This window comes from Phyllobates terribilis, unplaced genomic scaffold, assembly GCF_046119375.1.
Source record: "Phyllobates terribilis strain yellow unplaced genomic scaffold, ASM4611937v1 Scaffold_2__4_contigs__length_985480577, whole genome shotgun sequence".
NCBI lineage: Eukaryota > Metazoa > Chordata > Amphibia > Anura > Dendrobatidae > Phyllobates > Phyllobates terribilis.
This window is the reverse complement of record NW_027362762.1, coordinates 317,219,602-317,243,870: the sequence shown is the minus strand read 5'-3', so window position 1 is coordinate 317,243,870 and position 24,269 is coordinate 317,219,602. Positions and strand designations below refer to the sequence as shown.

The window sequence follows — 24,269 nt, the reverse complement described above, 5'->3', positions numbered from 1 at the left end:
AGCACTTTTGCCATGTTTGCTTTTTTTGTTTTGTTAATTGTTCAATAAATTCAACATTCCTTTTTCTTTCCATGTGCAAAAAACTGACCATTCAGACTGTTCCTGTCCTTTTCACACAAAGCAGAGTTGTCGTGATCCCTCACAAGTTAAAACAGTTTGTGTAATTAAAATTAGTTTCAAGGTGTTCAGGAACTGTCCAGATTCTCATGCCACCCACTCTTCTCTATTGGGTAGTTTCTCTTTAACAACATTCTGCCAGCGCTATATGTATTGGCACTTCCCTTTCTTCACTTCCCAGTATTCATTTTTCCAGAGAGCTCTGTTATGGAGCATCTTGCTGTCATGTTACAAATTTCTGATAATATGCCTTTCTTATTACAAACAATATGATAGTATACCCTGTTTACTTCATTTTATGGTATTAACCCTTTCCTCCGTTTTATCTCGCATCGCTAATGCTAACTTATTGCTGGACACAGTCTGATAGTTCAAACCTAATATAAGACTTAGAGAACACTATAGTGGTGCTTGAAAGATTGACAACCATTCATCATTTCCCTATTTCTGCATAAATTTGACCCATAATTGCATTTTTACACAAGTTCTAAAAGTAGAGGGAGAACTAAATAAAATTAAATTGTGCAGAATATTACACTTTGTAGAAAAATAAATAAATTGAGGTATATAATCGAATATCACATGTCTGTTACTGTCAATAGTAGTGTCAACCTCTAGGATTAGCATGTGAAAATGGAAGTAGAATATGGTGTTTTCAATCAATGGGACAATAAGGTGTGCATGGAAGACCTGTTTTATTTAAAGAACTGGAATCTATCAGAGTTTGATCTTCACAACACGTTTGTCGAAATGTATCATGGCACAAGTAACTTAGATTTTTGAGGACCTTTAGAAGAAGAGTTGTTCATGCTTCTGACTGGAAAACGTCCAAAACCATCTGTAAAGGGTTTGGACTCCGCCAATATACAGATTGTTTACAAATGGAGAACATCCAAGACCAATATTATCCTCCCCAGTAGTGGTCGACCAACAAAGATCACTCAGTGATCTCACAGACTATTACATGTCTTGCTTAACAAAGTAGCCTAAGATGACCTCCAAGCAACTAAAGGTCTCACTAATATTTGAGTCCACCATTAGGAGGTCTCTGAAAATAATGGTTTGCATAGCAGAAATTCTAGAGAATGGCACTGCTCTCCAAAAAGAGTATTGCTTCCCGTCTGTGGTTAGTTAAATATTACCTGGACAAGCCAGAAGGCTATTGGAAAAATGTTTTGTGGGTGGATGAGCCCAAAACAGAGATTTTTGGTTTAAATGAGAGAGAAAAAACCTCATAACATCTGTGAAACACTATGGTGGTAATATCATGGTTTAGGCCTCTTCTGCATCTGGTCCAGGATGACTTGCCATCGTTGATGGAACAATGAATTCTGAATTATTTCAGCAAGTTCTAAAGGGAAATGTCAAGGCCTCTGTTCATGAGCTGAATCTTGAAAACAAGGGTTATGTAGCAAAACTAAGACCCAAAGTGCTCAAGTCGTTCTACAAAAGAATGGCTGAATAGTTTTTCAATAGCCAAAGCAAAATCCTGATCTTAATCTTCTAGAAAACTTGTAGAAGAATGTGAAGTGAGCAGTTCATGGGAGGAAAACCACCAACGTAATAATTAAAGCTGTTTTAGGGAGGAATGGTTTAAAATTTCTCCCAAGCCATTGGGTAGGACTCGACAATTATCGGAAATGTTTAGATGTAGTTAGCTATTGCTACACAAGGGGCTTACATTAGATACTGAGAGGAAAGATTCACATTCTTTTGCCTCAAGCATGTGATATTGGATAATTTTTCCTCCATTAAAAAGCAGTAATATTTTACTCATTTGTTTATTTTTGCACTTGTGTGATCAGATGTAGTCTTAGATCAAATTCATGGAAAATTCTGAAGGGTTCACAATCTTTCAAGTACCACTATATATTGTTATAGTATAAGAAATATCTGCATATATTCAACTTCATATATTCTCCTCACCTGATGTCTTGCTGGCAAATGGTTTCCTTCAGAATCCATTGCTGTAATTTTCAAAGAAATAAACTGCAAAATTTTGATCAACTTTGCCTTTTATGACAACATTTATGTGCTTCCAGGTCAACAAGTATTCTTAGAGGCATGTGATAGAGATATCCCCTACACCCTCTGTTCTTGTAATGGAAGCCTTGATGGATAGTTGAGCCCATCTATAAATGATGGTGAATGCAACGTATCATTTTGCAGATTACCTCCTCCTTACATTTTTTTTAAAGCATCAGCTGATTACATGTAGCCATTTCTGTATGTATTGGATAATGCAGACAAGTGAGAGGCCATAAAACATCACTGAATACTAGGAGCCAAAATAATGTGGCTTCACCATCTCTTCCCCTACTTCAGGGTTAAACATTAACACTCCCTTATTTGAATACTTTTACTGACCTATTTTTCTGTCTGCCCATTATTCAGTCTTCTGATATCATCACACAAGCTTTCCCAACAGGAAGAGCATTCCGTTTTCTCTTTATATGCCACCAATAAAATATTGCCTTTTATTCAGCAGTGGTTGATACAATTTACAACCACTGGTAGTTTGGAAATACTGCAGCTAGGGTATATTAACATGCAGCATATTTGTTGCACCTTGTGTTTGCAGTTTTTTACCTTTTATAGTAATGGGGTATACGGAAATCCATGTGCTTGTTGAAAAAATAAAATAAAACATTTGAATGTAAAGAAACGGATTTTCATTTTTGGAAATGTTTGCATCAGACCTGCCATGTCATTGCAAAACCTGAGGCATATACTAAATCTCGTGGGTATGGGGTATCTTCCTGATTGCTGGTGTGTCTAGCCACTGGGATCCTCTGACCCCCTACATGTATGATTTGAGCAGTCACTGAGCATGCACAGCTGAACTGCATTCTTTCTTCATGGCACTTCTGGATATAGCCAAGTGCTGTACTTGGCTATCTGTGGCAGTCCCTCAGAGGTACTCTATTACAGCTTTATTCAGACGGAACTCTGAAGAGCCCTGTTCTTGAGATTCGAGACCCCCAGCAATCGGGAGGTTATCGCATATCTTGATGATAGGTGATGACTTCCAAAGTTGGTACAACCCCTTTCAATGGACACTTATTTTAATGCCTTCCTCACTATGACACCACATGCCCAAATGAATTCCCTGACACAAAAATGTGTCCTTAAACTACAAGTTTCCTTCTGAAATATGTAGCCGCCTTCACAAAATGTTAAATATATTTTGCCAATAAACTGCAAACCAATATGCTCTCTGCAGTCACATGCAGACTTATATGGTATATGAGATTATCAAGACCAGAAAGAATCCTGCTATACCTTGAATTGAGGATCTTTTAAAACTATAGCTTATTCATGTTGCGTTCAACAGTATACTCCATATTTCTCCATCACCCCAAACAACCTATGAGTCTGTCTATCATGTTACCACACATTGTATATATGCTCTGTGTCGTGAGACCCTCACTTTTCTTGTTTCAGTTTACCATTCTTTTGTTTTCCTTATTGCTATTTGTACATTGCACAGCTGCTTGTATTATCGCTCTTTCCATGTCATGTAGTGTTACATGTTTATAGCCATTGCCTTGCAAATTAAAGCGAATCTGTCACCAGCTCTAACATAAGGTGTATACATTATGAAATTGATCACCTGACCTTGATGAGGATGGTTTTTTGCAATCCATAAGAAATTAACTCTATAAAATACTGAGCATTCAGTAAGAATTAAGTCTAGCTATAGACTTCCAGTATGTGTTACCACACTTGAAGCCTGTGCCTCATACATTCATCGTGCGCTTTGCTATTTCCCGGAGCAAGCTTGTGGGCTCTTATGTTGCAGTTCATTACTTGAGAATGAATAGAATAAGCAGTTTTAAAGCACAACCTTTTCTGATAATACTACAGTAAACATGTTAATACATGAGACACACTCTAACTTGGAGTGCCTCTTTACCTTTTTAAAGGTGTTGTCCAAGTTTGGCATGAAAGCCTTGCGGTCACTCTGTGATGGCTTTCGCTGTCAGGATTCTGTGGGAGCATGCAGTCATGACCAAAAGTATGGATTAGCATACTCCCAGTCACATTCTGACTAGACATGTGCGGCATCGCTCAATACAAGACAATTTTAGCAAGGCCTCTCACGTCTAGTGCGAATTTGGTTGGGAGTATGCATAGCGCATACATCGGTCACACGACTCATCTTGCCGGTGGTAAAGGTGAGTACTGATAGCGTACCGTGAGGATTCATAAGTATGCGGTCACATAGTGACTGCAGGCTTTCGTGTCAAACCTGGACAACCCCTTTAAATTAGTTGTCCACTACTTTTATATTGATGCCCCATCTGTAAGATAGGGCATCAATGTCTGATCGGCTGGGGTCCAGCACCCGGCACCCCCGCCGATCAGCTGTTATCGGTGCTGGCAGCCACCGGCCGGAAGTGCTTATTTGTGGCCGCTGCGGGGTACTACACATCCGCCTTCAATTTAATGGGAGTCGGATGTGCAGTACCTTGCGGCGGCCACTTCTACTAGATGGCCAGGCTCCGCAAGTAAGCACTTCCGGCCGGCACCGGTAACAGCTGATCGGCTAGGGTGCCAGGTGCGGGACCCCAACCGATCAGACATTGATGCCCCATCCTTTGGAAAAGTAGTTGACCACTTTTTTAAGTATGCAATTGAGAAGAAAACAATTGGTCAATTTCTACTGTGTATACATTTTGCAAGCTTCTACTCATGACTTTCACTTCTCCTTTTATAGCCTTCCTGCAGCTTCCTGACATTTTTGTTTGCATGTTTGCAGCTCATTTTGTCTTCCATCTGAGATTAACTACAGGGAGTGATCTTAAAGGCAATCTGTCACCCACCCCCGGGACCTATCAGACCGCTAATATGGGCATACAGGTGATAGATATGTGACTCTATATTTACCTGCATGTCCCATATTAGCAGTCTTGTGGCTGTGAAATTGCTTTTTATTACTTGTGGGTTATGCGGTGTTCCTGTCCGGGGGACTGGAAGAAATTCCGCCTACTTGTTTAATTAAAATATTTCTCCTCTCCCCTGCACGTCACAGTGCCCTGTGACGTGCAGTTCCCATGGCCGGATCCCGTGCCTGCGCATTTCACCTGTTAATTCTCTGCCGTCTGTGTACAAGTGTAGATCAGGGATCTAGTGCGCAGGCGCTAGGACTTCCCGGCACGTTTCCTGCTCTACACTTGTACACAGACTGCAGGGAAATAACAGGTGAAGTGCGCGGGATCCGTCCATGGGAACTACATGTCACAGGGCACTGTGACGTGCAGGGGAGGGGAGAAATATTTTAATTAAACAAGTAGGCGGGATTTCTTCCATGCCCCCGGAGGGAAACTCAGCGTAACCCACAAGTAATAAAAAGCAATTTCACTGCCACAAGACCGCTAATATGGGACATGCATGTAAATATAGATTCACATTTCTATCACCTGTATGCCCATATTAGCGGCCTGATAGGTCCCATGGGGTGACAGATTCCCTTTAAATTGGTGTTTTCCATTATATCTACCAGTCACTTCATTTCCAGAATTACATTTTTTTTTCTTTTTAATTCTGTGTAAGTGTTGCTTAATGAGTAACTAAAACTTTATAACTTTTGTTCAATATTTAAGTACACTTTTAATTGCAAGTAGATGAGTTGTGGGTTTAGGTCCTGCCATACTCTGCAAAGCGCTGTGCTTTCCTGTCACCTGAGCTTTGCACCTGTCACGGTTAAGGGTTTTTTTTAATGATCAATGGGGTCCTCGGGATCTGGACTCCCACCTATCTGCTTGCAATTAAAGGGCACTCGAATATAAAAATATAAAGATTTAGTTACTATTTAAAATTGATGTGTTTGTACATTGTCATGTCTTAAATGCTATACTTGGATGTTAAGTTCTATTTCAAAATTAGTTACGCCATTTCAATACACCTCTTAGATGTGATAGCTTACTGCCTCATAGACTTAAGTCATTTTGGCATTTACAATTCTGATCTGAAATTCAGTCCAGAGAAATGTGCATAGAAGTTAAAGGGTTTTCTGGCACTACTCACATCCACATCAGGAGGTAAGCGGATCTGATGACCTTGTGTGTAGCACAGGATGATGCCTGGTAATTGTGCAAGCATCTTGGCAGGTATCTGCTGATGCAATGCCATCAGCACCATTCCTTCCTCGAATAGCTGTGCTGGAGAACTCCTTTAACACCTAAATACATGTAAAAGGACTTTGGATTACCTAGGTGCCATATGAAGAAGGCTTTAGACATTTTGGCACTATTTTCTTCAACACTTTATATGTGGTAGTTTAGACTTTTGCAATTTAATGCATGTTCTGGGGAACTTGCAAAAATCCTTTTTATATGATTTTCTCACTTTGCCACTGGGACAATAAGGGATGTGGAAATGGCTCCAATGAATAAATTGCACTGGACCTGGGTCTATTTTGTGAGGGTTACTGCATTTGGCACTGATGTAAACTCTATATGCATCTTGCTATGCAAGAAAAACTTAAGAAATCCATCGAAATCTGCCATATTTATAGAACTACACACTTTAACATTTGTATAGCTTAGATGCTAAACGTTTAAGATGGAATATAAGGCTTGGCCATGTCCCATCTGTGCTGCATAGCTTTCATCCAGTAGGAGCTACAGGTTGTGTCATATGATGATCTACCCCAATATTTTATATATACACCTTTTCTGAGCCAAGACATGGGAAATGCCACAGACAATCTATATTTGGTTATATTCAGTGTAGTTTCCTGCTATAATTTGTAGCATAGGCATAATAAACTCTTGTGATTTAGTTAGTTGTCATTTTAGGTACTGTGAGATAATGGGATTTTGTGTACTGTTAAAAGGAGTTTAGGAAACTTTAAGCATTTAACATTTATGTATTTTAGAATTAGAAATGTTTGCTTAGAAATGGCTAAGACTTTTAGGAAAAGTGAAGACCTATCTAGATGAATTTAGAGCAACTACAGTTTGTATGGTTTTATGAATGTTCAGCCTTCGGTTAGTTAGTAACTGAGGCCGCACCCTATGCAAAATGTAGGATCTAATTCAATTCTTTGTTATGCAGCTTTAGGAATGCCAATGGCTTGACAGCGGCTGACCTTGCACACTCCCAAGGCTTCCAAGAGTGTGCTCAATTTCTGCTTAACCTCCAGAACAGTCAGCTGAACGGTTTTTATTACAGCAGCTCTTTAAATGGAGTCCACCAAGTCAACACCTCTAATCATTTTAATGGAGGTTCTATAAATCGCAAACGATCCTTCAATGATTTAGAGGCTTATACTTTCAAGAAGCTTCGAACTGAAGGTGAGAAATTGACGTTTCTTGTCCTGTGTAACAAATTGTGACTAATGCAGTACCTCAGCATTTCATTAAAGCACCTTATTATAAAAAAAAAACAAATCTGGGAAATGGGAGTTGAGCCCCTAATATACATTGGGCATGATGCGGCAAGACCGGCGTTGTTCACGCTGGTCTTGATCTGGAGATGGACTGGAGTCAGACGCTCCTGATTCATGAAGAGGTGTAAGCCTTTCCATGATTCAGGAACGTTGGACAAGAGGCGTACACCTCTGTGTGCGTCTCGTAACAAGTCCTATTCTACCCCCTGCTGGAGTAAGCTTTGTGGCATAGCGAATACCGCTGCTTAACATGAATTTGATGAAGGGCAGTTGCCATGCCCCCACCCTGTCCAGTTTGTCGGAGCTGGGTGAAACCAAAAAGTGCAAAATTTTGGGGCAGCTGATTTGCAACTAAATTTTGCGACTTTTCAAAGAATTCTGGCGGGAAAGCTTTGATGCATTGGGCCCATTGTCTAGTTCGGCAGACTTCCATTTCTCTGGGATCAGCCAACAGTCTAGTGTTCGGGGGCCTCCTATCAATACCCAGACAGATTATGTCGAGGATGAGAAGGATTTGGCCCCTTGTAGGTTATCCAAAGTTTGTTTTCCAGGAGATGAGCTACTGCCAGAGGATTTTTTTTTTTTTTTTTTTTTTTACAGTGGCTGTCTTTTGTGGAACACAAAAAAATTGGCTGAGCATTTCGGTGAATGCGAGAGTAAGGGAAGATGTCAGATTTGGCCAATTGTTTGTCTGACTGCTATGTAATGAGTATGGGGGATTTAAAGGGAACCTGACATATCCACAAACGCTAATAACCTGCATTTTTAGGTGCCTGCCCCTAGTATTATACTCACTAGCTGTAGTCTTCATCTGTTAATGGCACAGCTCCGGCCGTTTTCCGGTCTGTGTTTTGTTACCTTCAGTGTTTGCCGGGCGAGCCGGAAGTCACTACTCAATGTAAGTCTACGAGAGGCAAAATGAGGCTCTCGTAGACTTGGGCCTCTTTCACATGGCTGTATAAAACACTTAACATGAAAAAATGCTACTGGTGTCATGGGTGTGTTATCAGCGTGTTAATTTTTACCATCTGTGTCAGTGGTTTTCCACTTCATAAATAAATTATGAAGCTTTTCCTATACTTTGCAATGTTAAACAAGGATTGCATCTGTGTGCTGTATGTATTTTTCGCGGACCCATATTGACTCTTGTCATTCTTGCTGCTGGATAAACTGACATGTGTTGTGCATGGAGACACGGTCTGTGTAAAAATACGGATATGTGCACACCACCATTAGTTTTTTTTTTTTAATGCATGCCACACCTACCCATTATAACAGATAAAACTGAAAACGTACTGAAAAGACAGACCTATAAAGGAGGCCTGATATTGAGAGGTTGTGACCGCTACTTCTTCTTGGAGCGATGCCGTCAACAGCTGAATATGGCGGCTGGTGAATATTTTACTAGGGTTATGGATCTTACATTAGTGTCACCATTCCGTGCTGAAATAAAAAAAAAAACACTGGAGTGGTGCTTTAATACCATTCTAAAGTTGTGTGGCTGCCTCACTTTAAGTGCAGCTACTGGGAGGAAATGAGCTTTCAGTCAGAGGCGTGTACACTCTGCTTTGGTCACCACTCTTAGCTCTGTGATTGACAGTTGTAAGCATACCCCAGCACTTTAACTGACAGCCGGCTCAGTGCTGAGACTCCTGTCTGTGAAAGTGCCGCGGCATGCTTACAGCTGTCAAACACAGTGCTGAGTGGGAGACTGATGCCGCGCCGGCACACTTTTGTGTCTGAGAGCCCGAGGATGGCAGGAAGTATAAAGTTAATTTCCTCCCGGCAGCCAAGCTTTTATTGCAGCGGCCGCACAGCTTTAGAACGCTATTATCCTGCAAAAAAAACCTGTAAGTTAATAGCATTTGGGGACTTGACAGGTTCCCTTTGCATGGCTTTGTGGAGTATCAAAACCTCCACATTATGGCAGAAATAGTGGCATGAAGCCAATCCACTTTAAACTGCATGATTTGGGCCGTGTTTCCTTTTTGAATGTTACTGAACTACACTATATAAGGGAAATGTTTAAAGCTAGTCCTGTCATGGGGCCAAGGATGGCAGTGTTGTGATGCTACATTGCAATATAAAGAAAGTGAATGTGCTGTGACTTGAAAGTTCTTGTATCCACAAATTGCAATCAATACAGCAGGCTTGAATTTCTGGCAATTTTCAGGGTTGTAATGTGATCCATTTCCTTCAGTAGGTTGCGATGAAGCATTAGGATAATGCAAATCTAGTCAACGTTACATGTCGAAGGTTAGATGTCACGCTGAGATCCTAACAGGTTTCTCACTTTATGGCAGCTACATTTGTCTGAAAACACTCTTGCATAAAGTTGCCAAGGGCCACATGGTATTGCAGGAGAAACTGAGGAGGTGCCTTAATTATAATGGGCCCAATTTGCAGGTTGTGGCTGCCGCTGTGTGGAGACCCCTGCCTGAGTTCTATCAAATTATTAAATCTGCCTCACTCCAGCTTCATTGGCCCTTGTAGCAGTGTTGTAATGAAACCACACAAATATTTAAAACGCATACAGTACAGACCAAAAGTTTGGACACACCTTCTCATTTAAAGATTTTTCTGTATTTTCATGACTATGAATATTGTACATTCACACTGAAGGCATCAAAACTATGAATTAACACATGTGGAATTATATACTTAACAAAAAAGTGTGAAACAACTGAAAATATGTCTTATATTGTAGGTTCTTCTAAATAGCCACCTTTTGCTTTGATGACTGCTTTGCACACTCTTAGCATTCTCTTGATGAGCTGCAAGAAATGGTCTTCCAACAATCTTGAAGGAGTTCCCAGAGATGCTTAGCACTTGTTGGCCCTTTGCCTTCACTCTGCGGTCCAGCTCACCCCAAACCATCTCGATTGGGTTCAGGTCTGGTGACTGTGGAGGCCAGGTCATCTGGCGTAGCACCCCATCACTATCCTTCTTGGTCAAATAGCCCTTACACAGCCTGGAGGTGTGTTTGGGGTCATTGTCCTGTTGAAAAATAAATGATGGTCCAACTAAACGCAAACCGGATGGAATAGCATGCCGCTGCAAGATGCTGTGGTAGCCATGCTGGTTCAGTATGCCTTCAATTTTGAATAATTCCCCAACAGTGTCACCAGCAAAGCACCATCACACCTCCTCCTCCATGCTTCACGGTGGGAACCAGGCATGTAGAGTCCATCCTTTCACCTTTTCTGCGTCACACAAAGACACGGTGGTTGGAACCAAAGATCTCAAATTTGGACTCGTCAGACCAAAGCACAGATTTCCACTGGTCTAATGTCCATTCCTTGTGTTCTTTAGCCCAAACAAGTCTCTTATGCTTGTTGCTTGTCCTTAGCAGTAGCTTCCTAGCAGCTATTTTACCATGAAGGCCTGCTGCACAAAGTCTCCTCTTAACAGTTGTTGTAGAGATGTGTCTGCTGCTAGAACTGTGTGGCATTGACCTGGTCTCTAATCTGAGCTGCTGTTAACCTGCGATTTCTGAGGCTGGTGACTCTGATAAACTTATCCTCAGAAGCAGAGGTGACTCTTGGTCTTCCTTTCCTGGGGCGGTCCTCATGTGAGCCAGTTTCTTTGTAGCGCTTGATGGTTTTTGCAACTGCACTTGGGGACACTTTCAAAGTTTGCCCAATTTTTCGCACCGACTGACCTTCATTTATTAAAGTAATGATGGCCACTCGTTTTTCTTAGCTGATTTTTTCTTGCCATAATACAAATTCTAACAGTCTATTCAGTAGGACTATCAGCTGTGTATCCACCAGACTTCTGCACAACACAACTGATGGTCCCAACCCCATTTATAAGGCAAGAAATCCCACTTATTAAACCTGACAGGGCACACCTGTGACGTGAAAACCATTTCCGGTGACTACCTCTTGAAGCTCATCAAGAGAATGCCAAGAGTGTGCAAAGCAGTCATCAAAGCAAAAGGTGGCTACTTTGAAGAACCTAGAATATAAGACATATTTTCAGTTGTTTCACACTTTTTTGTTAAGTATATAATTCCACATGTGTTAATCCATAGTTTTGATGCCTTCAGTGTGAATGTACAATTTTAATAGTCAAGAAAATACAGAAAAATCTTTAAATGAGGTGTGTCCAAACTTTTGGTCTGTACTGTATATAAAGTTTTAGAGGAATTTGAGTAAACCGTAATGATGGGCCCACATACCGGGTGTATGTAGGTAGATAAACGGATGATAAATTTCATATACTGTATATCCAATCTTAAGCTGCTATATGCCACAAACAGGCATAATCATCTGCAATCTGATTGTAAACATCCTGTGGCATATAATCCTGTTGAGTATGCATATAATAAAGTGCTATTGGAAACGTGAAACAACCTACATAGATGTCAGAATCCTATCGATTTCAAGAGAGCCAAGGAAAAATCTCAGTTCTATCAACAGTATCATGCTAGTGCATATAATAAAGGAGTGTAGACCAGCTCAGAAATTTTGTTCTAAAATATATTGCTGCTTACCCATAATATACTGTGGTGACCACTATGGCCATCCCTACGTATACTGAACAGGATTATATGCCTGGATGTTTACAATCAGATTGCAGATGATTATGCCCGTGTGTGACATATAGCAGCTTTAGATTGGATATATATAGTTGATCATCTGTTAATCTGTGACTGCTTATACATGTGGGCCCACCATTCCTGTTTACTAGAATTCCACTGAAACCTTGTACCTTTTTTGCCTCTATTGTTTTTACGTTTATTCAATAAAAAAAATTAGCTTGAAACAATTTTTTCTCATGTTTGGTACTTTTTTCCTAGTATATTTGCATTTATTATTTCTTCCAGGAGGCAGCATTCATCTACAGGCTGATTTGGCTATAGGGATAGAAGACGAGAACATGCATGTGGAGAGTCACTCGGAGATATCAGGTGGGATTGGGCAAATTTCTGACAGATGCTACAACGCACAGCTGGTTGAAGATCTGAAACCACAGGAGAACACATCTGATAGACCAGCAAATAATATTTGCACAGTGTCTCCGATGCAATCGCCTTTTCGTTGCATAAGTCAATATGCTTATTTTTGAATGTTCTCTTGTATGAAGTAATGGTATCTCCATCATCCTTCCTGATTTGTATCATAACTTCATATCTTTATAAAAAATAATAAAGACTTTGGTAGGGATTGGTATAAGCTGGTAATCAAGGAGTATTAATCTATAAAGTACTTGTGTAAAAATAATCGCTATGTCCAACTACTATTGTTGCTTTTTTTTCAGTTTCTTTTGGAGCTTTTAATTGTAAATTTCAGTATATATGTTGGACATTCGCTTCTAACAGCATGAATGTTGTAGTTATTAAAATCAGTACAAAATTGGATTGCACTTGTATTGGTTTAATGCAGATATTGGGAAAGAAAGACAAAATGTGAACACTGCCCATTTAAGAGGACCTTTCACCACTTGTTACATGCTAAACTGGCTACATCATGTTAAAGGGACGGAGGATCTAAATAAAATGTAGTTTTTTTTTAGTTTGTATGCTAATTTCCCCTCGAGGGCTTTAATGAGTTCAAGAGAGGCCTGGACGCCTTTCTTGAGAACAATAAAATTACATCTTATGCTTAGTTAATTAATCCAGGGATTTAATCTGACTGCCAGATTGGTGTCGGGAAGTGAATTTTTCCTCAATGATGTAAATTGGCCTATACCGCATGTTTTTGTTTTTTTTTGCCTTCCCCTGGATCAACGCTGCGGAATAGCTGCAGTGCACAAGAAATAGGCTGAACTGGATGGACGCTTGTCTTTTTCCCCTATGACTTTGCTCAATCATAAGGAGGCAGCATATATATATATACAGTGAAGGAAATAAGTATTTGATCCCTTGCTGTTTTGTAAGTTTGCCCACTGACAAAGACCTGAACAGTCTATTATTTTAACATTGAGAGATGAAATATCCAAAAAAAAATCAAGAAAATCACATTATATAAATTAGATAAATTGATTTGCAGTGAGAAATAAGTATTTGATCCCCTACAAACCATTATGAGTTCTGGCTCCTACAGACCAGTTAGACGCTCCTAATCAACTCGTTACCTGCATTAATGACAGCTGTCTTACATAGTCACCTGTATAAAAGACTCCTGTCCACAGACTCAATTAATCTGTCAGACTCTAACCTCTACAACATGGGCAAGACCAAAGCTTTCTAAGGCTGTCAGGGAAAAGATCATAGACCTGGACTAAGCTGGAATGGGCTACAAAACCATAAGTAAGATGCTGGGTGAGAAGGAGACAACTGTTGGTGCAATAGTAAGAAAATGGAAGAAATACAAAATGACTGCCAATCGACATCGGTCTGGGGCACCATGCAAAATCTCACCTTGTGGGGTATCCTTGATCATGAGGAAGGTGAGAGATCAGTCTAAAACGACACGGGGGGAACTTGTTAATGTTCTCAAGGCAGCTGGGACCACAGTCACCAAGAAAACCATTGGTAACCCATTACGCCTTTAAAGGTTTAAAATCCTGCAGTGCCTACAAGGTCCCCCTGCTCAAGAAGGCACATGTGCAGGCCTGTCTGAACTTTGACAAAGAACACCTGGATTATTCTGTGAGTTATTGGGAGAAGGTGCTGAGACAAAAATTGAGCTCTTTGGCATTAACTCAACTCGCCGTGTTTGGAGGAAGAGAAATGCTGCCTATGACCCCACTGTCAAGCATGGAGGTGGAAACATTGTTTTGGGGGTGTTTCTCTGCTAAGGGCACAGGGTTACTTCACCGCATCAATGGGAGAATGGATGGAGCCATGTACCGTAAAATCCTGAGTGACAATCTCCTTCCCTCCGCCAGGACATTAAAAATGGGTTATGGCTGGGTCTTCCAGCAAGACAATGACCCAAAACATACAGCCAAGGCAACAAAGGAGTGGCTCAAAAAGAAGCACATTAAGGTCATGGAGTAGCCTAGCCAGTCTCCAGACCTTAATCCCGTAGAAAACTTATGGAGGGAGTTGAAGCTCCGAGTTGCCAAGCGACAGCCTGAAAATCTGAATGATTTAGAGATGATCTTCAAAGAGGAGTGGACCAAAATTCCTCCTGCCTTGTGCGCAACCCTCTTAATCAACTACAAAAAATGTCTGACTGCTGTGCTTGCCAACAAGGGTTTTTCCACCAAGTATTAAGTGTTGTTTGCCAGAGGAATCAAATACTTATTTCTCACTGCAAAATGCAAATTTATCTATTTTATACAATGTGATTATCATTTTTTTTTTTTTTTTTTGGGACAGTCTCTCTCAATGTTAAAATTAACCTACCATTAAAATTATAGACTGTTCATGTCTTTGTCAGTGGGCAAACATACAGTGAATGAAATAATTATTTGATTTGATCCCTTGCTGTTTTTGTAAATGGGGGGGGGGGGGGCGAAGGGGGGTGACGAGGCTTGGAACCGGCTTTCTCAGTGTAATATGATAAGACCGTGAGTAGCTGGGTCATACAGATCTCACTGTTGGTGATTTACTGATGGTACATGTGCAGGGGGAGGAGTACCGCTGCAGTGTGTCACTGAGAGATGCACAGCAGTATACAGTTGTGCTCAAATGTTTATATACCCCAGCAGAATTTTTCCTTTCTTGGCCTTGTTTCAGAAAATATGAATGATAACAAAATAACTTTTTCTCCACTCATGGTTATTACATGGTAACATAGTTTTAAGGTTGAAGGAAGACTAAGTCCATCTAGTTCAACCCATAGGCTAACATGTTGATCCAGAGGAAGGCAAAAAAAAACCCATGTGGCAACACTAAGCTCCACATTGAGGAAAAAAATTCCTTCCCGACTCCATACGACAATCAGACTAGTTCCCTGGATCAACGCCCTATCAAGGAATCTAGTATATATAACCTGTAATATTATACTTTTCAAGAAAGGCATCTATGCCCTTCTTAAATTTTAATAGTGAATCACTCATTACAACATCATGCGGCAGAGAGTTCCATACTCTCACTGCTCTTACAGTAAAGAATCCCCATCTGTGATTATGATTAAACCTTCTTTCCTCCAGACGTAGAAGATGCCCCCTTGTCCCCGTCTCTGGCCTCAGAGTAAAAAGATCAGTAGACAGGTCTTTGTACTGCCCCCTCATATACTTGTACATAGTAATAAGATCACCCCTAAGCCTTCTTTTTTCCACAGTAAATAACCCCAAGTGTAATAACCTGTCTTGGTATTGCAGACCCCCCAGTCCTCTAATAACCTTGGCCGCTCTTCTCTGCACCCGCTCTAGTTCAGCTATGTCTTTCTTATACACCGGAGACCTGAACTGTACACAGTATTCTAAGTGTGGTCGCACTAATGACTTGTATAGAGGTAAAATTATGTTCTCCTCATGAGCATCTATGCCTCTTTTAATGCATCCCATTATTTTATTTGCCTTTGCAGCAGCTGCCTGACACTGGCCACTAAACGTGAGCTTGTCGTCCACCAATACACCCAGGTCTTTTTCAGTTACAGTTTTGCCCAGTGTTTTACAATTAAGCATATAATTATACATTTTATTTCCTCTGCCCAAGTGCATTACCTTACATTTATCCCCATTTAAAGCTCATTTGCCTTTTATCAGCCCAAGCTTCTAGTTTACATAGATCCTCCTGTAATATAAAATTGTCCTCCTCTGTATTGATTACCCTGCAGAGTTTAGTATCATCTGCAAATATTGAAATATTACTCTGTATGCCCCCTACAAGGTCATTAATAAATGTTAAAAAGAAGGGGGCCCAATACTGACCCCTGTGGTACCCCACTGTTAACTGAGACCCAGTCTGAGTGTTTTCCATTAATAACCACCCTTTGTTTCCTATCACTGAGCCAATTCTTAACCCACATACATATATTTTCCCCTATCCCCATTGTTCTCATTTTATGTATCAACCTTTTGTGTGGAACCGTATCAAAAGCTTTTGAAAAGTCCATATACACAACATCCACTGCATTTCCTTGGTCCAGTCCAGAACTTGCCTCCTCATAAAAACTGATCAGATTAGTTTGACAGGAACGGTCCCTCGTAAACCCATGTTGATATTGGGTCATGAGGTTATTCTTCTTCAGATACTCTAGTATAGCATCTCTTAGGAAACCCTCCAGGATTTTACCCACAGTAGAGGTTAAGCTTACTGGTCTATAATTGCCAAGTTCAGTTTTTGTCCCCTTTTTGAATATTGGCACCACATTTGCTATATGCCAGTCGTGTGGTACAGACCCTGTTATTATTGAATCTTTAACCCCTTAAGCCCCGCGGGTGGTTTGCACGTTAATGACCGGGCCAATTTTTACAATTCTGACCACTGTCACTTTATGAGGTAATTACTCTCGAACGCTTCAACGGATCCCCCTGATTCTGAGATTGTTTTTTCGTGACATATTGTACTTCATGATTGTGGAAAAATTTCTTCGATATCACTTGCGTTTATTTGTGAAAAAAACGGAAATTTGGCGAAAATTTTGAAAATTTTGCAATTTTCAAAATTTTAATTTTTAAGCCCTGAAATCAGAGCGATATGTCACACAAAATAGTTAATAAATAACATTTCCCACATGTCTACTTTACATCAGCACAATTTTGGAACCAAAATTTTTTTTTGTTAGGGAGCTATAAGGGTTAAAAGTTGACCAGCGATTTCTCATTTTTCCAACAAAATTTACAAAACCATTTTTTTAGGGACCACATCACATTTGAAGTCACTTTGAGAGGTCTTTATGACAGAAAATACCCAAAAGTGACACCATTCTAAAAACTGCACCCCTCAAGGTGCTCAAAACCACATTCAAGAACTTTATTAACCCTTCAGGTGCTTCACAGGAATTTTTTGAATGTGGAAGAAAAAAATGAACATTTAACTTTTTTCACAAAAATGTTAATTTAGACCCAATTTTTTTTATTTTCACAGGGGTAACAAGAAAAAATGGACCCCAAAATTTGTTGTGCAATTTCCCCTGGGCACGCAGATACCCAATATTTGGGGAAAAAATACTGTTTGGGCGCACGGCAGGGCTCGGAAGGGAAGGAGCGCTATTTGACTTTTTGATTGTAAAATTTGCTTGAATAATTAGCGGACGCCATGTTGTGTTTGGAGAGCCCATGTGTGCCCAAACTTTGGAGCTCCCCCACAAGTGACCCCATTTTGGAAACTAGACCCCCCAAGGCACCTATCTAGATGCATAGTGAGCACTTGGAACCCCCAGGTGCTTCACAAATTGATTCGTAACAATGAAAAAGTGAAAAAAAAAACACTTTTTCATTTTTATGAATCAATTTGTGAAGCACCTGGGGGTTCCAACTGCTCACTATGCATCTAGATAGGTGCCTTGGGGGGTCTAGTTTCCAAAATGGGGTCACTTGTGGGAGAGCTCCAATGTTTGGGCACACAGGGACTCTCTAAATGCAACATGGTATCCGCTAACAAATTGAATGGAAAATCGGCTCAAATTGTTAGCGGACACCACATTGCGTTTGGAGAGCTTCTCTGTGCCCAAACTTTGGAGCTCCCCCACAAGTGACCCCATTTTGGAAACTAGACCCCCCAAGGCACCTTTCTAGATGCATAGTGAGCACTTGGAACCCCCAGGTGCTTCACAAATTGATTCGTAATAATGAAAAAGTGAAAAAAAAAAACACTTTTTCATTTTTACGAATTAATTTGTGAAGCACCTAGGGGTTCCAAGTGCTCACTATGCATCTAGATAGGTGCCTTGGGGGGTCTAGTTTCCAAAATGGGGTCACTTGTGGGGGAGCTCCAATGTTTGGACACACAGGGGCTCTCCAAACGCAACATGGCGTCCGCTAACAATTTGAGCCGATTTTCCATTCAATTTGTTAGCGGACACCATGTCGCGTTTGGAGAGCCCGTGATGTGCCTAAACAGTGGAGCTCCCCCACAAGTGTCCCCATTTTGGAAACTATACCCCTCAAAGATTTTATTAAGGTGTATAGTGAACATTTTGAACCCAGAGGTACGGCACATTATTTGTTTACATTAGGTCATCATATTGAATAAGTTTTCATTATTCTTGAGTGCAAGTGCTCGCTACTTGAGTTTGCATCGGGTACTCAGGTATGCACCATGTACAGCGTGTGCTCGAGTGACATGCTCGAGTCCCTGCTCCGCATGTTTCACGGTTATTAGACACCCAAAAAAAAACATGCGGGGATCGCTCGTGCATGGCAGGCAATCCCCGTAAAGTTTTTTGGCCGCGAAGCATATGGGGCAGAGACTCGAGCATGTCACTCAAATACCCACGATACTCAATGCATACCAGAGCACCCGATGCAAACTCAAGTAGCGAGCACTTGCTCTCAACACTAGTCGCCATATCGTCATCTTTTTTTCTTACTTTTGAAAAAAATCCCAACCCCAGCCCTAACCCTAGCACAACCCTAGCCCCAGCACAACCCTAGCCCCAGCACAACCCTAGCCCCAAACCCAGCCCTAACCCTAGCCCAATCCTAACTCAAGAGTTTATTTTTGACGCCGTTCCTTGTGCGGTATAAGTGATTAGACGACTTTATTCTTCGGGTCGGTGTGATTACAGCAATGCCAGAATCATATGGGGTTTTTATGACTGACAGCTGTCACACACTAAAAGACGCATTTTTTGTAAAATCTAGTTTTTGCATCGCCATATTTTGAGAGCTATAATTTTTCCAGATTTTGGCAGACAGTCATGTGACGGCTCGTTTTTTGCGGGATGACTTGACGTTGTTATTGGTGCCATTTTCAGGCACGTGACATTTTTTGATCGCTTTCTATTCCGATTTTTGGGAGGCAGAATAAACAAAAACCAACAATTCAGGAATTGTTTTTTTTTGTTTTTTTTTATTCTGTTCCGCGTGTGGTAAAATTGATGAGGCAGCTTTACTCTTCGGGTCAGTACGTTTACAGCGGTACCACATTTGTATCATTTTTCTATGTTTTGGTGCTTATACACAATAAAAGCTATTTTATAGAAAAAAATATTTTTTAGTATCGCTTTATTCTGAGAGCTATAACTTTTTTATTTTTCGGCTGATGGAGCTATATGGCGGCTTGTTTTTTGCGGGACGAGATGACGTTTTCAGCTATATCATTTTTATTTATATGCGTCTTTTTGATCGCGTGTTATTCCACTTTTTGTTTGGCGGTATGGTGATAAAGCATTGTTTTTTGCTTGTTTTTTTTTTTTTTTTTTTTTTACCGTGTTCACTGAAGGGGTTAACTAGTGGGACAGTTTTATAGGTCAGGTTGTTCCGGACGCGGCGATACCAAATATGTGTACTTTTATTGTTTTTTTTTTTATTTTTTTTATAATATTTATTGATGGGTACATTATATTTTTATTTTTGGTGTATTATTTTTTTTATTTTTTTATAATATTTTTGCACATTTTTTTTTTTTTTTCCACTTTCACACAGTTTATACACTTTATTACTTTGTCCCACTCTGGGACTTTCACTTTTTTTTTTCTGATCGCCTGCATGGCACAGGAATGGAGCACCATCCCTATGCCATGAAGGCTGTCAGAAGTGCACAGTGTGAAGATTGCTTGGAGATGCACTGCGCATGTCCAAGCAATCTTCCTGCTCTCTGGTGACCCGGATGTTGTCATGACGACATCGGGTCGTCATGGCAACACCCGGGAAGCCTTTGCAGACTGCGCTGGAAGCCGGAAGAGGAGGTGAGTATCGCCGATCACCTCCCCTTGCCCCCGCAATGCCGCGATCGACTTCGATCGCGGGGGTTAATGTGCTGGGAGCGGTGCGTGACCGCTCCCTGCACATAGTACCGGGTGTCAGCTGTGACAATCAGCTGACACCCGGCGGCGATCGCGCCCGCACAGCCTGTGTGCGGGCGCGATCGCGATGACGTACTAATACGGGTCTGGCTCTTAAGTCCCAGGGCACAGACGCGTATTAGTACGTCAGATGTTATTAAGGGGTTAAAGATTAAAAATAATGGTCTATCTATGACGTTACTTAATTCCTGCAGTACTCGCGGGTGTATCCCATCCGGGCCCGGGGATTTGTCAATTTTAGTGATTTTTTAGACGCCGCCGTACTTCCTGCTGGGATAAGCAAGTGACATTTAATGGAGAATTTTTGTTATCACTGATCATGTTTTCTATCATGCGATTTTCTTGTGTAAATACGGTTGAAAAAAAATCATTTAGCATATTGGCTTTTTCCTCATCCTCATCCACCATTTCACCCAGACTATTTTTAAGGGGGCCAACACTATCATTTTTTAGTTTTTTACTATTTATGTAGTTAAAGAATATTTTGGGGTTATTTTTACTTTCTCTGGCAATGATTCTCTCTGCCTCAATCTTTGCTGCCTTGATTTGGTTTTTACAGAATTTATTTAATTTTCTATATTTATTTAATGCCTCATCACTACCTACTTGCTTTAGTTCTCTAAATGCTTTCTTTTTGTCACTTATTGCGCCCCTTACAGCTCTATTTAGCCATAGTGGTTTCCTCCTATTTCTAGCATGTTTATTCCCAAAGGGTATACATTGTGCACAGGTCCTATTCAGGATGCTAATAAATGTCTCCCATTTGCTTTGTGTTGCTTTATGTCTCAGGATATCGTCCCAGTTTATTGCACTAAGATCATCTCTCAACCGTTGGAAATTTGCCTTCCTGAAGTTTAGTGTCCTTGTAACCCCTCTACTACACATCTTATTAAAGGTTACATGAAAACGTATTATTTTGTGATCACTATTACCCAAGTGACCCCCAACTTGTATATTTGATGTGGTCTGACCTATTGGTTAATATTCGGTGTAGCAGTGCCCTCCTTCTTGTTGGGTCCTGAACCAGTTGTGAAAGGTAATTGTCTCTCATAGTTGTCAAAAACCTATTACCCTTGCTTGAACTACAGGTTTCTGTCCCCCAATGTATTTCAGGGTAGTTGAAGTCTCCCATAATAATGACTTCTCCTTGAGTCGCTGCTTCATCTATTTGCTTTACGAGGATATTCTCCGCTACTTCCATTATTTTTGGAGACTTATAACAAACCCTATCAGTAATTTATTATTTTTTCCTCCTCCCCTTATCTCCACCCACAGGGACTCTACATTTTCATTATATTCACATATATCCTCCTGCAAGACAGGTTTTAAGGATGATTTTACATTGGTTTGGGTGAAGCCATTGTCAAACTACTGTGTTTTCTCTTTTTAAATCTTAATGACAACCAAAAGCATCCAAATGACTCTGATCAAAAGTTCACATACCCTGGTGATTTTGGCCTGATAACATGCACAGAATTTGACACAAATGGCTTTGGCTAAAGGTAACATCCTCACGTGTGATCGGTTTGCTTGTAGTGTGTGTGTGTGTGCATAAATGCTGAGTGAGTTTCTGGGATCCAGACAGACTTGCATCTTTCATCCAACAACTGACGTTTCTGGATTGTGAGTCATGGGGAAAGCAAAAGAATTGTCAACGGATCTACGGGAAAAGGAAGTTGAACTGTATAACACAGGAAAGGGATACAAAAAATATACAAGGAATTGATAATGCCAGTCAGCAGCGTTGAAACTGATTAACAAATTGAAAATCAGGGGCTATGTAAAAACCAAACCACGGTCAGGTAGACAACCAAAAATTCGGCCACAACTGCCAGGAAAATTGTTCGGGATGCAAAGAAAAAAACCCAAATAACATCAGCTGAAATTCAGGACTCTCTGAAAACTAGCGGTGTGGCTGTTTCAAGATGCACAATAAGGAGACACTTGAAGAAAAATGGGCTGCATGGTCGAGTCGTCAAAAGCCATTACTGCGTAAATGCCACAAAGTATCTCATCTACAATACCCCAAATAGCACAGAGACGATCCTCAAAACTTCTGAAACAAGGTAATTTGGAGTGATTAGACCAAAATTGAACTTTTTGGCCACAGCCATAAATGTTACATTTGGGGGAGGTCAACAAGGCCTGTGATGAAAGGCAACACCATTCCTACAGTAAAGCACGGAGGTGGATCGCTGATGTTTTGGGGATATGTGAGCTACAAAGGCACAGGAAACTTGGTAAAAGTTAAAGGAAAGCTAAATGCAGCATGTTATCAGCAAATACTGCAGACAAATTTGCACTCATCAGCCCGGAAGCTGCGCATGGGACGTAATTGGATGTGCCAACATGAAAATGATGCAAAACACAAGGCCACGTCGACCTGTCATTGGCTACAGCAGAACCAAGTGATGGTTCTGAAGTGGCCATCTCCGTCTCCTGACTTCAATATCATTGAGCCACTCTGGGGAGATCTCAAGTGCACAGTTCATGCTAGACAGCCCAGGAATTTACAGGAACTGGAGGCTTTTTGCCAAGAAGAATGTTCAGCTTTACCATCTGAGAAAATAAAGCACTTCATCCACAACTACCACAAAAGAATTCAAGCTGTCATTGATGTTGGAGGGGGCAATACACGGTATTAAGAACTTGGGTATGTGAACTTTTTGATCAGGGTTATTTGGATGTTTTTGGTTGTCATTAAGATATAAAAAGAGAAAACACAGTAGTTTGATAAATAGCTTCACCCAACCAATAACCATGAGTCGAGAAAAAGTTATTTTGTTATCATTCATATTCTCTGAAACAAGGCCAAGAAAGGAAAAAATTCTGCCAGGGTATGTAAACTTTTGAGCACAACTGTAAGTAATGACATGCACCACATTGGTAGTCCTCCCACTGCACTTGAACTGTCAGTAATTGCCGAAGTGAGCACTTGGTAACGGACTTACCATATTACGCTGAGCGTTTTTTCTAAGCTCTCATTTTCACACCCTCCTCCTTCCCCTGTACGTGTTTGCCTATTTATGATGGGAGCTTTTTTCACCACTGTATGACTTTGCCTAAAAAATAATCTCTACTAGCATCCACTTTATATTGAAATATGAATTGTACAGGCTAATATCTCCTCAATAGACATAATAAAAAAGTTTTAGTCACATCTTCAGCTCCTTTATCATGATGTAAGGGGCTCTTTTTGAGAACAATGGCAGCCAGGTTTACCAACTGTCTAGAAATTCCATGCCTGTCAGTAAAAACGGGAAAAAAATTTTATGTCCCTGATTTTTTTGAAGCTGTAGCGACATGTACAGATTTTTACTATTGTATTTATCACCCTTTTACAGTTAACTGAATGCAGCTGTTGTCTTCATATAGGATTTATGGTCTGTAGACATATATCACTTACAGTCGTAATTTATTATGATCATGTAATGTCAGTAAAAAAAAGGTAGTAGTGTTTTTTTTTGTTTGTTTTTTTTTATTTCGAGAAGCTGTCCAGAAAAAAAAGAAATAAATAAAGTTGGCTACCCTGTGGGCAGCTGCAGTGTTGATGGTGATTTTAGTCATTAATATCTATTTAATAAAAATGCTGGCAAGTGTCTCTAATGCCCTCTTAAAGAACTAGACTTAATAGCAACCGTCTAGTCCGGACTTTGATTGTGGGATCCCACAAACCTTCGCAGCTTTGTTTATTTCAAAGCATGATATCTCATATGTTTTCACTGCAAGAGGGGCCGCACATCCCAACTTCCTGGTTCTTTATGGGGCCATTAGGGACACTTGACAGTGTATGTTTTTCCCATTTTAATTGGTGATTTTATTAAGTAACATCTATCTATGGCTGCCCATTGTTTTGATTTCTTAAATAAAAAGGGCAACGACAGATTGATGGGTAGTCCTTATTGTTCAGCCCACATTATTCTTGTGGTGCTGGGCTTGGGCTT

General features: G+C 40.5%; 1 protein-coding gene across 1 annotated transcript in view; it reads left to right on the top strand.

Annotated features, from left to right (window-relative positions):
* The window catches only part of ANKRD10 (ankyrin repeat domain 10), a 54,772-nt gene that overhangs the window by 23,460 nt on the left and 7,043 nt on the right, over positions 1-24,269 (top strand). The window contains exons 4-5 of the mRNA XM_073664376.1: positions 7,180-7,418; positions 12,345-12,428. Coding sequence (XP_073520477.1) covers positions 7,180-7,418; positions 12,345-12,428 — 323 coding nt within the window. The remainder of the gene's footprint in view (positions 1-7,179; positions 7,419-12,344; positions 12,429-24,269) is intronic.